The following is a 13,775-nucleotide window of genomic DNA, read 5'->3' as shown; positions in this document are numbered from 1 at the left end:
TTCTGAGTAAATCTGCTTGTGATTCCTGGGGAATTAAACCCTGTTCCCTGAGGAATGGCTGGAGTTAAGATTGTACCTGAGAGGGCAATATGTTCCCATCACTAGGTCCTGTAGGTAATATTTTTCTATATGAAGATGAAGAAATGAAAAGAAGGCTGAAGTTGCCTACAGGGGTCAAATGGGAAGTCTGTGGCAAAGGAAAATGTAATTGGTGTTGTTCTGACTGCTGTTCTAGTCATTGGGACACAGTGAAATGGGTGCAAATGCACGTAAGGGGCAGGAACACAGAAAGGCTTTTCACAGACTCTGGTACCAGCAGTGATCTGAAGAGATCAACCATTCATTCACACAGTTTGGGAAATTTGTTTACTTTAAAACACACAGTCATTTTTCTACAGTGAAACAGTCTCAATAGTAAATTACCAAATTATTTTTTTGCATCTGTCATTACCAATATAAATAGGGTTTATGAACAGTTATATAGTTACATAAAAGCAGCTGTTGCATGAGCTGCTCAGCAAAAATAAATTCCAGTACAGTCCTGGCAAATTCCCTGGTAACTCAGGAGTTACACCAGCTGTTGGGCTAGGCTGCTGTGTCTTATCCTGAGATGTTAAAGGAACCTAACAGTTAAATGAGCAGGGTTTGTAAAATACTGGATGCCAAGTGCAGCAAAGGATGAAAGTGCCATTGGTTCTGGTTTTGGCTCATTTCAGTTTACTGGTTACTGCTGCTGTCGGACAGCAGTTCAAGTGCACCTAAAGGCTGTTTAGTCCAGTTCATATGTTAAACCCTTAACGTTTGAGCTCCAGGTCTGGTCTTTATGCCCAGGCTGTATGACTATCTTTGTTAGTAAAAGCTTTAGAAATACCCAGAGAATTAATTTTTGATACAAATTGTATTCTAGATTATTACTCTTTGTAAAACAGTATTGGGATTTTTTGCATCTCTACTCCTGTTGGTAAAAGTCATCTCCTACACCCTTCTTCTCCTTTCATGGGAATAATCTTAAAGCAGCTTTTGTGAGAAGTGTCTTGGACAAAATATAAGAAGTTAGTTCTCAAGTTTTTTGCAAGAATTTTTGTTTGGCAAATTAATAGGCTTGAGCTTACCTTTCACACTTGTGAGTTGTACTGTCAGGCTTCAAAATATCACTTACAGTTGTTTCAAGATATGTGGGAAATAACATGCTGCTATTAATTACTGGCCACAAAAATGTTACATATGGAGAAGGGGTTCACCTTGGAATCTAGAAATCTGGTTACACCTAGGACCTGATGCTTCAGGCAGACAAATGCAAGTTTAAATGGTTTTCAAATATATACCAATATCAGATATCAGAAATGTTATTTAGAGACTTGTATGTAACAGCTATATAGAAATCAAAGTAAATTGAAGAAAATTGCTTTTCTATTTTCTCCTTCAGTTTGCAGTCCCATTGTAGCAATATTTTGCCATTTCCTGGAATCCAGGAAAAGCAGTTTTTTAAAAGCTGACAGCAATTAGTGTGTTTTTGTTACCAAACTGAAACAAATAGAAAAATAAGTCAATAAAGCACTGGCAGAATAGTAAGGATAGTGAGCCACATTTCTGCTTTCCATGCTAAGTTGTTCTATTTTGTCTGTACTTGCACTTTCACAAAAGGCCCCTGACGTTGCTATTGCTGCAAAGAAGAGCAGATGTGGTTGCTTTGTTGTGCTTTACCATCTCATGAAATAGCAAGGAAAAAGCATGGCAAGTTTTAGTGCATGTTGCCATTTCCCACACCTTTTTGTGCCTGAGTAGCTTCACTCTGCAGTAACAGAACGTGTCCCATGAACTGAGTTGTTCAGTGTCTGTAATACCAATAGCGTTCCTTGAAGAAAAAAGCTTTGCTGAAGAATGTCTTGTTGATTTTTTTTTGGTATTGATTTTTAAAGAGAACATTTTTTTCCCACAACTTGTGTAATACTGTAATGAAAGAGTTGTTTCTAATGCTTCTGTTTATAAGTGTTCCTGTCTGAGAACGGGGGGTGTTTTTCTCACATAGATCGGAAGGATGCAGAGGGCTGGGAAACAGTTCAGCGTGGAAGACCCGTTCGGTCTCGATCCACAGCTTTGGCAGCAAAAGCTCCCGTAGCTGCAGAAACACTGAAGTCCAGAGGTGACAGTGACAAAGAAAACGTAATTTCACCACCAGCAGAAAACAAGCATGAGAGCTCAGTCATTGGCAGTGCTGCATCTGAAAGCACAGAGCTGGTACAGAAGGGTCCTTTACATCACTCTGAGGGTCCCCTTACTGAGAAGACTCAGGTCAGTACATCATTTTGAACCATTTTCTAACCTTAAATTTTGTAACTTTTCTTCAGAGCATTTTCTAAAGGTGGTGTTGGCTACAGTTTTTATGAACTTAACCAGATTGGGAAAAGCTGTTAAAATAATAGTTATTTGAGTTACATCTATGGAAATGCAGTAAGATATCAGCACAAATAGGCTAATTAGAATTGTGATGCTGTGGTCAACTTTTCCATGTTTTCCAAAAAGTCAACATTCAACGTATCTCACACATAGATTTGAGGTAGAAAGATCCAACTTTTGCAAGGTAATGAGCACCTGAAATAAGTTATTTGCATCACTCACTGTTGTTGCCAAGTATTTTCTTAAAATTTGACTCTGACTTTAAAAATCAGTATGTTCCATTTTGTTAATTTTGCAAATGCCTCTTGTTAGTTCCCAGCCTCGGAAGCCAATGGGAGCACTGACACAGCCTTGCAAGGGGATTTCTTAGAACCAGCTCCTGAGATACCTCCAGTTCTCACTAGTACTGACTGCAGTTCAAAAACTCTGCAGATGAATGAAGCTTTCCCCCAGACCACTGGCTGTACAGACTGGCATCAAACAGAAAAAGCTAAATCTGAAACTGAAATGGATCCCACAGATATTTCAAATGTGAGTGCTGCCAGATTGGTAAGAAAACTCATAAAATTTGTGAGTGAATAATAAATCTAAGCCTTAATTTTCTCGGTCTGTGTTGCACAGTGTTTACTGTTAGCCTTATGTAAAAACTGTAGAAAAATCTATGAGGTACTTACTGTAGGAAAAATAAATTGTTGCACAGATACTTTTTGGTGTAGAATTTAATTCTGGTAAAGTTTCGGAACTTAAGCTAGAAAGATAGAAATGTGTTATTTGGAATGATTAGATCTCTACTCTCATTACTTCTTTTAAAAATGTTTGTGCTAATTTTTCATTTCCTTCCACTAACAGTCATTTTAAGTCACACTCTCATTAAAGTCTTACTTCAGTTCCGCTCATCATTCAAACTGGAAACACATGGGATATCAAAATTCTGTTAGAAATAAAGTCAGACCTGTGCCTTTTAAGACTTGCTGAGCTGCTCTGCTGGGTCTTCCTTTACAGCAAGCAATTTGGAGGAATGCCATTCTTAAAGCAAAAAGCAAAAACCAAAAAGTCAGTTTTCTGTTTTTATCTGACTTCCAGGTCTCAGGGTGTGTCTGTTTCACTGGGATTCTCTGAGTGGAGAGTTACAATAATACTACATAAAATCCAGGTTATACTTTCAGGTGCTTTGTTTTGTTTAGGAGTTTAAGGGGTATGTGTTTGTTTTGGTTTGCTTTTGTTTTGTCAGAAACAGAGATTAAAACTCTGGTTTGCTGTAGTTTTCCTGTAAATCACTTTAACTTCTGCGAAGTGAAGTCCTGCTAGGTAATTTCCAAGCCAAGTACCTCTTTGCTTTTAGAGCAGATTTCAGGCATCTCACCCACTAACATTGTTTCACATGCTCGGTTATTAACAGTTCAGGATGCTGCCAGTTTGGTGGCACCTGTGTCTTTTGGAAGGATTTTACTGCTTCAGATTAGACTGAAGCACCATTTTGTGTATTGTGGTACATTGTTTGGTACTGGAGTGGAAGTTGTCTGATTAATGCTGGACAGTAGAGAAGGAAAGACAATCAGCATATCCAGGAGTACATTTTTGCCCCACTTTTTTGTAATTAATGTTTGAAAACAAGTACAGCCTGAGATTCCATCATATTAACTATAGTGAACTTTCCAGATACAGTTCATGCAGATCATCTCCATCTTTAAATAGTACTTTGGAGCATGGTTCCTTTTGTAGAGGTGACAGCATGGCGTGCACTCTTGTCTCAGAGTATGCCTTGCTTAGTCCCTAAGAGTAAGTATTTAAAACAGTAATTGCAGGTTATCTGTCTTTGTGCTTTTAGTGGCAGGGTTGGTAGAATAAGTTTTTTAATTATGTGAATAATTAATTTTGTATTTCATGAAATTACTAAATGAGTTAATAGTTGCTAACACTTTTAGTGGGGTTTGTATTTTCAGCTACCTTCACAAAATATATCAGTAAAACTGTAAGTAAAGAGAAGTTGAACAAAATATCATACCATTCATGTTAACTATGTGGAATCCTCCTTTTTGTGCCTGTAACTGATTTTGGTTATTTTTCTGGTGTCATGTTTCCTCCAGTCCATGGCAGAAGTCCTGGCTAAGAAAGAAGAATTAGCAGATCGGCTGGAGAAGGCAAATGAAGAAGCCATTGCCAGTGCTATTGCAGAGGAGGAGCAGTTAACCAGAGAGATTGAGGCAGAGGAAAACAATGACATTAACATAGAGACTGACAATGACAGTGACTTCTCTGTGAGTGTCCATTTTACTCTACCCAGATTAAAGCTTAGTTGTCAGTGGAGAATGAATATAGAATTTGTTTGTGTTTGTTTTGGTGTTGAAGTAATCTGTTTGACTTGTGAAATAGTGCCATGTAATAATTATCCCATACTGAGGGATATTTAGTCTTGCTAAACTCAGCAGCACTGTACTACTGAGTGGTACAGAGCCCTCTAAGCTCGCAGTCAGTGTCCTGCTGCTCATTTCTGGGGGAGCTGAGGTTTGTTATGTGCATTGCTACTGTGGAAGAGTAGATGAAGCAGAAGTCTTCATTTTTACTGTCACAGCAGGAATGGCATTGACCTTTGGGATGGCCAGTTCTGTTTGGAAACATTGCTGAATATTGCTGAGCTGGCATTCTTTAATGTGTGTGTGCACCTGCGAGTTAAGGTTTATGTTTTTACTGTCTGGTTCATATTAAATTTCAGGCTAATATGGGCAATGGAAGCATATCCTTCTGTGGTTTGTCTATGGACTGGAATGATGTTCTGGCAGATTATGAAGGTAAATTTTTGTATATTACGGTGCTTACATGGAAATTGACAGCTAAAATATAGAAAAATGCGTGTTTTATTCATGGCCAGTTAAGGTTTTAGAAGTTTGCCTGACATATTCCAATGTAATCTTATTTTCCCTGTTGTTTCCTGAGGAAAGATGTGTTTAAACTGTCTCTATATCTCATTGTTCTTCAGCTCTCTTTCTGCGTCTCTCAATTATGATTTTACGGTTTTTAATCCTGTTTTATATTATCATCTGGATAAAAGTGTAAAAAAATCATTAAGCATTAAAAAAGAACAGATATTAAGGATGCTTCAGTCTGTATTTGCATCTAGGCCCAAGGAAGCTCATCTGAGAGAGAACTAGAGAAAATAATTATTGGCATTTCTTGTAGAAAAGTGTATTTAAATTATCCCCACCTTTGTTTTTACCTGTACAGCTCGTGAGTCATGGCGCCAGAGCAACTCCTGGGGAGACAGAGTGGAGGAGGAGCCCGCGCGTCCCCCTGGCCACGGGATCCACATGCACGAGAAACTCTCCTCACCCTCACGCAAGAGGTGCTGCAGCTGGTGCCTGCCTGGGTCAGCCAGGGAAAACAGGCAGCCTAACTCATGGCTGCTGGAAACTCTTCAGAAATATACTCTGAGTCTCTGGGTGGAAAGTGCTACAGAAATCTCTATATTTTTTTTCATGAGTATGCTTGTACTTCATTGTCTGCTAACTACACATTTACAGGAAATAATTGCCCTCCAGTGGCCTATTTGTTTTCTCTTAGTGAAATGGCATAGAAATGTTTGCTGCACTGTCAGTTAATATTGTCTAACTTGCTTTTTCTCTTATTTGGTTTTATTAAAAGAACAATAGCAGAATCCAAAAAGAAGCATGAGGAGAAACAAATGAAAGCTCAGCAGCTGAGAGAAAAGTTACGTGAAGAGAAGGCACTGAAGCTTCAGAAATTAATAGAGAGGGTAAGCTTTCTGTGATGTAAAGGGCTGCTCTGCTACCTTTCAGGAAAGGATTTTTTCCATGTAGTGGACATATCGGAGATTCAAACTAATGATGAAATGAAATTGTTATCTGAGTCTGAGTTTACATAGTTTTCACAGCTGACTTGTGCATCACAGCAATTAAATAAAGCATTATTTCAAATAATGAACTTCTTGACTATTTTATAGGAGATGATCTCAAATGCAGACAGTCTCCTTAGTATCACAGGAGGAGAGATGTGTTGCATGTATTCAACAGAAATGATAAAACTCACCAAGCTGAAGCAGTGTACTTTGAGTTAAACTTAAGGCAGGCTTTCTGTAGGGCATGAAAGTATTTTGTTCCTGTGAAGAAACCTTCAAAGATTAGAAAATCCTGAGGAAAATTCAGGCCCTGTTGTTAGATGGTGTATTAGTAATGAATTGACTCCTTGTGTGTAGGAGAAAGATGTGAGGAAATGGAAAGAAGAATTGTTAGATCAAAGACGCAGGATGATGGAGGAGAAGTTACTCCATGCAGAATTCAAACGTGAAGTGCAGCTACAAGCAATTGTGAAAAAGGCACAAGAGGAAGAAGCTAAGGTGAGTGACTTTGTTTGCAAAGGAACTATTTTTTAGCTATGCTTTTGTTAATGTTGTACCTCAGAGTGCTCTGAAGTAGTTTGTGAAGGACAGTGCAGGTTAGAGATGAGCACATGAGCCATGAAGCAGATAAATGCTGATGTCTAATTGGTGCACTTTTCTCTAATATGACTTAAAATTATTTAGCTGTTATTAGACATCATGGTGGGTTGGTGTGGGAGAAAAGATGGATTGAACAAAGAACTGATCATTGTCTTGCTGCTTTTGTTTCTCCCATGGGATGGGTGGGGGGAGAGAATCAGAAGAGTAAAGGCAAAAAATCTCATGTATTGATACAGAACCAGTTTAATAACTGGGTGGGGAAAAATCAATTCTAAGAAAAAGGAATTTAACAAAGAGAGAAATGATAAAGAAAGACAAGTGATGTGAAAGGAAGCAATTGCCAGTCCCCGAGCGGTGGCCCCACACCATCCTCCTCCCAGTTTTGTTACTGCAATGATGTCCTGTGGTCTCAGATATCCCTTTGGTCCCGTGGCCTCGATGCTATGCAAGCACTGCTCAACAGTAACTAAAACATCCCTGTGTTGTCAGAGCAGTTTCAAGCACAAATCCAAAACATAGTCACATCCTAGCTACTGCAAAGAGAATTAACTCTATCCCAACCAAAAGCAGCATAAAAGAAAGTAAGTATTTTGTTTTAAAGTCTGTTTTTCCCAAGTGAAGATACATGCATCTCCTTGAAACTGTTTCATTCAATGATGAGCATGTATTTCAGCTGTGGTTGATGCAGCTGTTCATTTGTGTTTCAAGGTAAGCACAAGAAGACTGATTGCACTTGTTTACTTAGTTGCTGTTTCTCTCTTGGATTAAAAGGATTTCAAGACTACCTAATTTAGTCTGCTGTACATTGATTACTATTCCATTACACCAGTGTGACTTCTGTAATTATATTAACTAAATCACACTTGCCATAGTTTCCCAGATAAGCAGATGTTTCAAATATTGTATGTGTTTAAGTGTGTGGTATCTGCTGCCTCATGAGGTTCTTGTTTTCTGGAAATCAAGGTTAATTGGGCCAGAAGGCTTTAGAGAAATAGCTGATGAGTAGGATAGCTGCAGACCATGGTAACTGTTGCTGCCCAGTTGGTTATCTAAATTCCCAGTGCTTGCTTGTTTACTGACCTGTAAAAGCCATCCTGTAAATGGATTCTAGTCAGTAAACAAAGTTACAAACATGATCCTACCACCCTTTTTCATTATCTGTTTTTGTCTGTCCATATGTGTTCTCTTTACCTGTTTTATTTAGTGTACACATTAAAGTTCTTTTAAGCTAACCTTTTCTTGGTTTTTTTTTTTTTTTTGTTCGTATGTCACGTTTGTTTGGTTTTCAGCCACTGTCCTATGGCTGAAAAAGATAATACATGTCATGTTCATGAAACAGGCTATATGAATAAGTAATATTAGACCATGAGCTTGTTCAGTTTTTTCTTATTCATGCTATGTATACTTAGACTTTTTTGACCAGTAAGCTCACATGTATTTAAAGTTAGTTCAAAAGCCCTGTTGGATTCTACTAGCACTTGTGTATTTTACTGATTTATCCATCTGAGTTTTAATATTACACATTTTGTGACTTAGAGAATGGACTGATGAAGTCTCGATGCTGATAGAATTGAGAGAACTTTTCTGTATTTTACCCAAAGTTTCTGTTTCTCTGATACAATTCAAATTTTCTTTTTATATTCCATGGTCTGTCTTGTTTAAAACAAACAAAACAAAACAATAAAAAATCATTACAAAACCTAAAGACTTATTCTCAAGTTGATGGTTTCCCAACCCATTCTAGAGAAATGTCTCATCAGTTTAATGATCAAGTGGATAATTAACAAATGGATGAAATTCCCCAAGATGAAACCTATTTCAGCTTCTTGGGTCTTTTCTTACAGTTTCTGATTGTTTTCAGGTCAATGAAATCGCTTTTATAAACACCTTGGAAGCTCAGAACAAGCGCCACGACGTGCTGAACAAACTGAAGGAGTACGAACAGCGCTTGAATGAGCTGCAGGAGGAGCGGCAGCGGAGGCAGGAGGAGAAGCAGGCGCGGGATGAGGCAGTTCAGGTGGGATGGGATGGGTCTGTAGCTGCAGGGGCACAATGAAATACAGGTTTGTGTTTCAGTTTGGCTCTGCAGACATTAAAGTTTCTTTTGATTCCTGTGTGTTTCATGCCTAAAAGAGCAATGAGGATTCGCTTTTCCCTGGCTAGGAGCGCAAGAGAGCCCTGGAAGCGGAGCGGCAGGCCCGGGTGGAGGAGCTGCTGATGAAGAGGAAGGAGCAGGAAGCACGGATTGAACAGCAGAGGCAAGAGAAGGAGAAAGCACGAGAAGATGCAGCACGGGAGAGGGCCAGGTAACTTTGCAATTATTTCTTTGGCTCCCTTCACCATTATCCTCCCCAGCAAACTGTACCTGCTCTGCAACAGCAGTACCTTCCTGGCTTGTCAAGCTTAGGATTTTAAAAAGTATCACTAATAAGGATGCTTGATGAATGACTTGAAAGAAGAAATCAGGTGAGTCACCATAAATTCTGTACTATATTTTTGTATTCCTTACATATGTGCACAATATAAGTTGTAAGGCTGTATTTTATTATATTTTTCTTAGTTTTATTGCAGACAAGACCTTATAATAATTTGTCTTTTTCATATTTCACCTTAGTTTTCAAAGGCAACAAGATTGATGTACCCATGTTCTCCATTTCCTCCACTCTTCAGAAACTTTTGGACTTACTGGCATCAAATTGATTCCATATTGTTATAGACACCAAAGATTATGCTTTTGAAGCACACAGCCAGGAAATCAGGCTTCATTAATTCTGCCCGTGAACTACTTTGTTTATAGTTTTGCCCATAATTAAAAGTTCATAAAGGGGACTTCACATGGACTCTTCTCTCTCTTCCTTTTGAGGTTCAGGGAGAATGAATATTGGTGTGTAAGACAGGTTTGCTTTCCAGTCTGATGCATTCTGCTTGTTTAGTTTACCAATTCTCTTTGTATTCACCTCCTCTTTCTCCCTCTTTTCCTGCAGTTCTCCTGCCACAAGCACTCCTTAAAACCTTGGTAAAAGTTAAGCTTTTTTCTGTGAGGGATGTTTACTAATGGTTCTTGATATGTTTTTAATGTCATGGCTTGTTTTCTTCAAAATTGTCATGAAGAGGATTTTTTCCCCCCAAGTAAAATATTCAGACGCATTGATCACCTTTCATCTTCTGAAGTCCTGAGTGACATCATAAAGAGATTCAGCTTTCCATTAGATGTGTAATGAATTCTGGGCAGGATCTGTAGCCTTTGCTGGGGCTTTAAGGACCTTTCCTCAGTGTATTGAGCCAAAATCACCCAAGACTGAGTGAGTTGGAAGGGATCCTTCAGGATCTTATTCTCATTTGCAAATACTGGAGGAAGATTAGGACTAATGGAGAATTTGGTTATGGTATTTTGGGAAGATAGACCCTGCATGTGTAAGGCTTCTACATCTTTCTGAAATTTGAGGAAACCCTGAAAGTAAGCAAATGGTCAATAATTGCCCTACTGACATCTTTGACTTCTAAGGCCTTCTACAGTTAGAGCCTGTTGAAAATCTTCAAGCATAAAATTCATTGCTCTTAGAGTTTAATCAGTGTTAAATCTACCCCATCGCTTTGTTGCACCCCCATTAATTTCCTTACGAGTTGTGAAGAGAAGCAGTTTCCATTTGCCTTCTGTTGCTATTGTGTGTCAGCAAATCTCTGTGTTTGTTGCTCTAACAGTTTTTAAACCCTTTGTACTTGATATTGCAGTACCGTGCTTGCACTTGTTTTTCTTTTTTTTTTCTTTGCCAAGTATTAATTACACAAGAGATTTTTTTCTTTTTTTCTTCCTTTTTTTTTTTTTTAATTTTGGGAAAGAGTAGGTAAGAATTTATGCAGTGCCTTACAATGTGGTGATTCTGTTCTGTCAGTCATTACATCTCCCTCAGAACAGTTCTGAGGTTCCTCTAACATAGCAAAGTGAGGGGAGGACTCAGTGTCCTGGATTTGAAGCTCAGGGAGGGATGAGCTTGACAGGAATCTGGCTGTCCTGTCCCTTTCATCCTGGATTGCAGTGTGTTTTGGTGGAACCTTGGAGGTATCATTTGGTGTTTCATTGAGTTTTTTCCTGTAGCTAGGATTTGGCTTGTATCCTGAAGATTCAGTGCTGGCTGGAATGAGCAATTTTTGCAGTGTCTGCTTAAAGTTCCTTCAGTATAAGCTTTACTGTATGTGTCTGTTGGTGATTCAAACATCTGTACGAATGGAATAGTGTACTTAAAACTGACTTCAAAAGCTCCTCTACCCTTAACTTGTTTCCATAAGGTTTTAGTTGTAATTACAAAGTATTTTATATTCCAGAGGGTTGAAATCCACAATACAGAAAATGTTGTTCTTGTCAATAGAAATCATAAAACTGTATAAAGTACCCAAACCATGGAAAAAGAATGCTTTTCAGAAGTGCTGGTGCAGGAGTTGTGTTGATGCTTTATAATTGGAAACTTGAAAATTTTGTTTCAAACACAAAACATCATTAGCCTGAAGTATGAAATCGTAATAATCTGTTGTAGTTTGTAGCATTAAACAAATGTGTAAAAGTGCAGACTGAAAGAAACAATTAAAACAAGCTTGTAGTTCAGTTTTCCTTTCTGTACCTCAGGGATGATAATACATGTACCTAATGCTTCTCATCTGTAATCTCCTCCTCACCCCTCTCACACAGTGATTGGAAGAGTTCACTTTTTCTCTCTGAAAGAAAAATTTTTAATGTTTATAATTGATTTACTTCCTCTGCTGTCTTCTTTCCTATCAGCTTTTATATTTTCTGTGGCTTTTTGTTTTAAAAATGTTACTTCTACATTTATGGAACTGATCTTGTTTTTTTCTGTCAGATTTCTGTTTAAAAACCCAGACAAACAGGAATCCACACATGACAAAATCCACTGCAGTTTGGATAATAGTCCTTATGTCAGGCTCTCTAGTTTTGCCACTCAGGCTCCTTTAATTTTTGAATGCTTTTTGAAAAGATGGCTGATGGCTTTGGTTGACTCCTTCATAGCTCAGTGTTACCCAGAGCCTTTATTATGTCTTGGCACTTCAGAGCTGCCAGGCTTCTCTCCCATCTCATTTTACAGATTTTGTTTGTATAAACAGCATGAGTAGCTGACTTTCTTCCTCTTTAGAATTTAGTTGTTCCCTTGGCTTACTGACCACTAGGAAGTTGTTCTTGATGCAACTTCTACCTGCGGGTTTCTGCTTAATGGTCATGGTTACAAGTCAAGTTACACACTTGTTCTTTTCTCAGAAAAAAAATCTAAATCTCTTCAACCGGGTGATTCTGTTGGTCAGAGCTTTTCTGGGAGTTTCTATATTTAAATTTCTGCCATTGAACGTTTTATAAAGCACTGCCCTGAGTGCTGCAACGGGAGTTTTTCAATTTGTTGTCTGCTCTTCCCCATTTATTCAGTGACTGCAGCCCTTGGCTGAAGGATGCAAGTGGTGACAGGGTTTCACATTCATCGCTCTTTGGGGCATCTTCTTGACTATCATTGCTGTGATTGGGACTGAGGTGTGATCCAGGTTCTGCTACAAAGGTTCAAGTGTCTATTAAGTCATTCAAATTAAAATGTCCATATTCTCTAAGCTGTTTTTTGTTGCTTTTATTTCTACTGAACCATCTTCAACTTCATTTTTGGTTTTCTTGTTCTCCATTCCAAACAGAAATGTGTCAGTATTATTCATGCTTTGCATTGATACCAATTCTCCCTATACTCACTATCTTTTGGTTAGAGATCGAGAAGAGAGGTTGGCAGCTCTTACCGCAGCTCAGCAGGAAGCCATGGAAGAACTGCAGAAGAAGATTCAACTGAAGGTATAAAAGGATACATTAGTTGAAAAATACATCAATATTTCTTTGCACAGTTCAGTTCCATTTGCTGCCATTCAATATGTTTTCTCTTCGTTGCTTTGTTTATTTTCCATTCAGCATGATGAAAGTATTAGGAGGCACATGGAACAAATTGAACAGAGAAAAGAGAAAGCAGCTGAGCTCAGTAGTGGAAGACATGCTAATACTGACTATGCACCAAAGCTCACACCCTATGAGCGAAAGAAGCAGTGTTCATTGTGCAATGTCATGGTGAGTTGGGCAGAGGGGACATTGCTGGAATTGCAAGACCAACCCAAGCCGTGAAGCTACAAGTTCTGCTTCACTCACTTGAACATTTACTGTACCCCTGCCCTGCTTTTGTGAAAAGTGCATCTTATTCTTCTGTCCATGAATCAGGTGGGTTAGGGAAGATTTAAAAGGTCTGTAGAGTTGTGAATAGAATGGAGACTCTGTGCAGTGCTCAGTTGAGCACTGAGCACTGCTGAGAGAAGCAAGAACTCAGGAGCATCAGAAGGAAGAAGGTAGTTAAAAAGCAGATTTAAAGCAAAGTAAGGAATGTGTTCCTTTACATAGGCAGCTGAGCTGGGAGCATGTTGTAAGATGCTGTGGGTACTTGAATTTACTGTGAGTTCAGGGGCTGATTGGTTAAGTGTTGTTGGACTGAAATTCACAGAGAAACCACATCAAGCTCCAGAAGTTCTTGAATTGAGTTTGGTTGGACGCTTGAAAGTGTTGGACAGGAAAAGGAGTGTTCTCTTTGTCTCCTCGCTGCCTTTGGTGTCTGACTTTTTTGGTTGCTGTTGGAAGCCAAGGACATTGCTTGGTAGTGTCCCAACCTCAGCCAGGGCTCTCTGCCTGTGCCTGCCCTCCCTGTCCCAGGAATGGTGAGGGAGAGAAGCCACACAGCCACTGGGCCAGAGCTGGGAGGTCTCTTACTGATAACTGCTGTCACTGCTTTGCAGAGATTGTGCGTTGTCAGAGCCTTACATGCCACTGAGCATTATTTCCTTTAATTGCTGCATTAAGCAAGATTGCACGGGATCACCTCAGGCAGTGCTGGAACAGAAACTCAGT

The 13,775-nt window shown here is 39.0% G+C and overlaps 1 protein-coding gene across 4 annotated transcripts in view; it reads left to right on the top strand.

Annotated features, from left to right (window-relative positions):
• The window catches only part of SCAPER (S-phase cyclin A associated protein in the ER), a 136,245-nt gene that overhangs the window by 29,156 nt on the left and 93,314 nt on the right, over window positions 1–13,775 (top strand). For all 4 annotated transcript variants that reach the window (XM_002192032.7, XM_030281052.4, XM_030281053.4 and 1 more), the window contains 11 exons: window positions 2,030–2,292; window positions 2,710–2,928; window positions 4,485–4,655; window positions 5,111–5,186; window positions 5,620–5,737; window positions 6,037–6,148; window positions 6,608–6,748; window positions 8,712–8,867; window positions 9,014–9,156; window positions 12,602–12,683; window positions 12,798–12,950. In XM_002192032.7, the coding sequence (XP_002192068.6) occupies window positions 2,030–2,292; window positions 2,710–2,928; window positions 4,485–4,655; window positions 5,111–5,186; window positions 5,620–5,737; window positions 6,037–6,148; window positions 6,608–6,748; window positions 8,712–8,867; window positions 9,014–9,156; window positions 12,602–12,683; window positions 12,798–12,950 (1,634 nt within the window). The remainder of the gene's footprint in view (window positions 1–2,029; window positions 2,293–2,709; window positions 2,929–4,484; window positions 4,656–5,110; window positions 5,187–5,619; window positions 5,738–6,036; window positions 6,149–6,607; window positions 6,749–8,711; window positions 8,868–9,013; window positions 9,157–12,601; window positions 12,684–12,797; window positions 12,951–13,775) is intronic.

This window comes from Taeniopygia guttata, chromosome 10 (genome assembly GCF_048771995.1).
Source record: "Taeniopygia guttata chromosome 10, bTaeGut7.mat, whole genome shotgun sequence".
In the NCBI taxonomy this organism is placed as follows: Eukaryota; Metazoa; Chordata; class Aves; order Passeriformes; family Estrildidae; genus Taeniopygia; species Taeniopygia guttata.
Note: the sequence above shows the minus strand (reverse complement) of the source record. Positions and strands in the feature narration are given on the sequence as shown.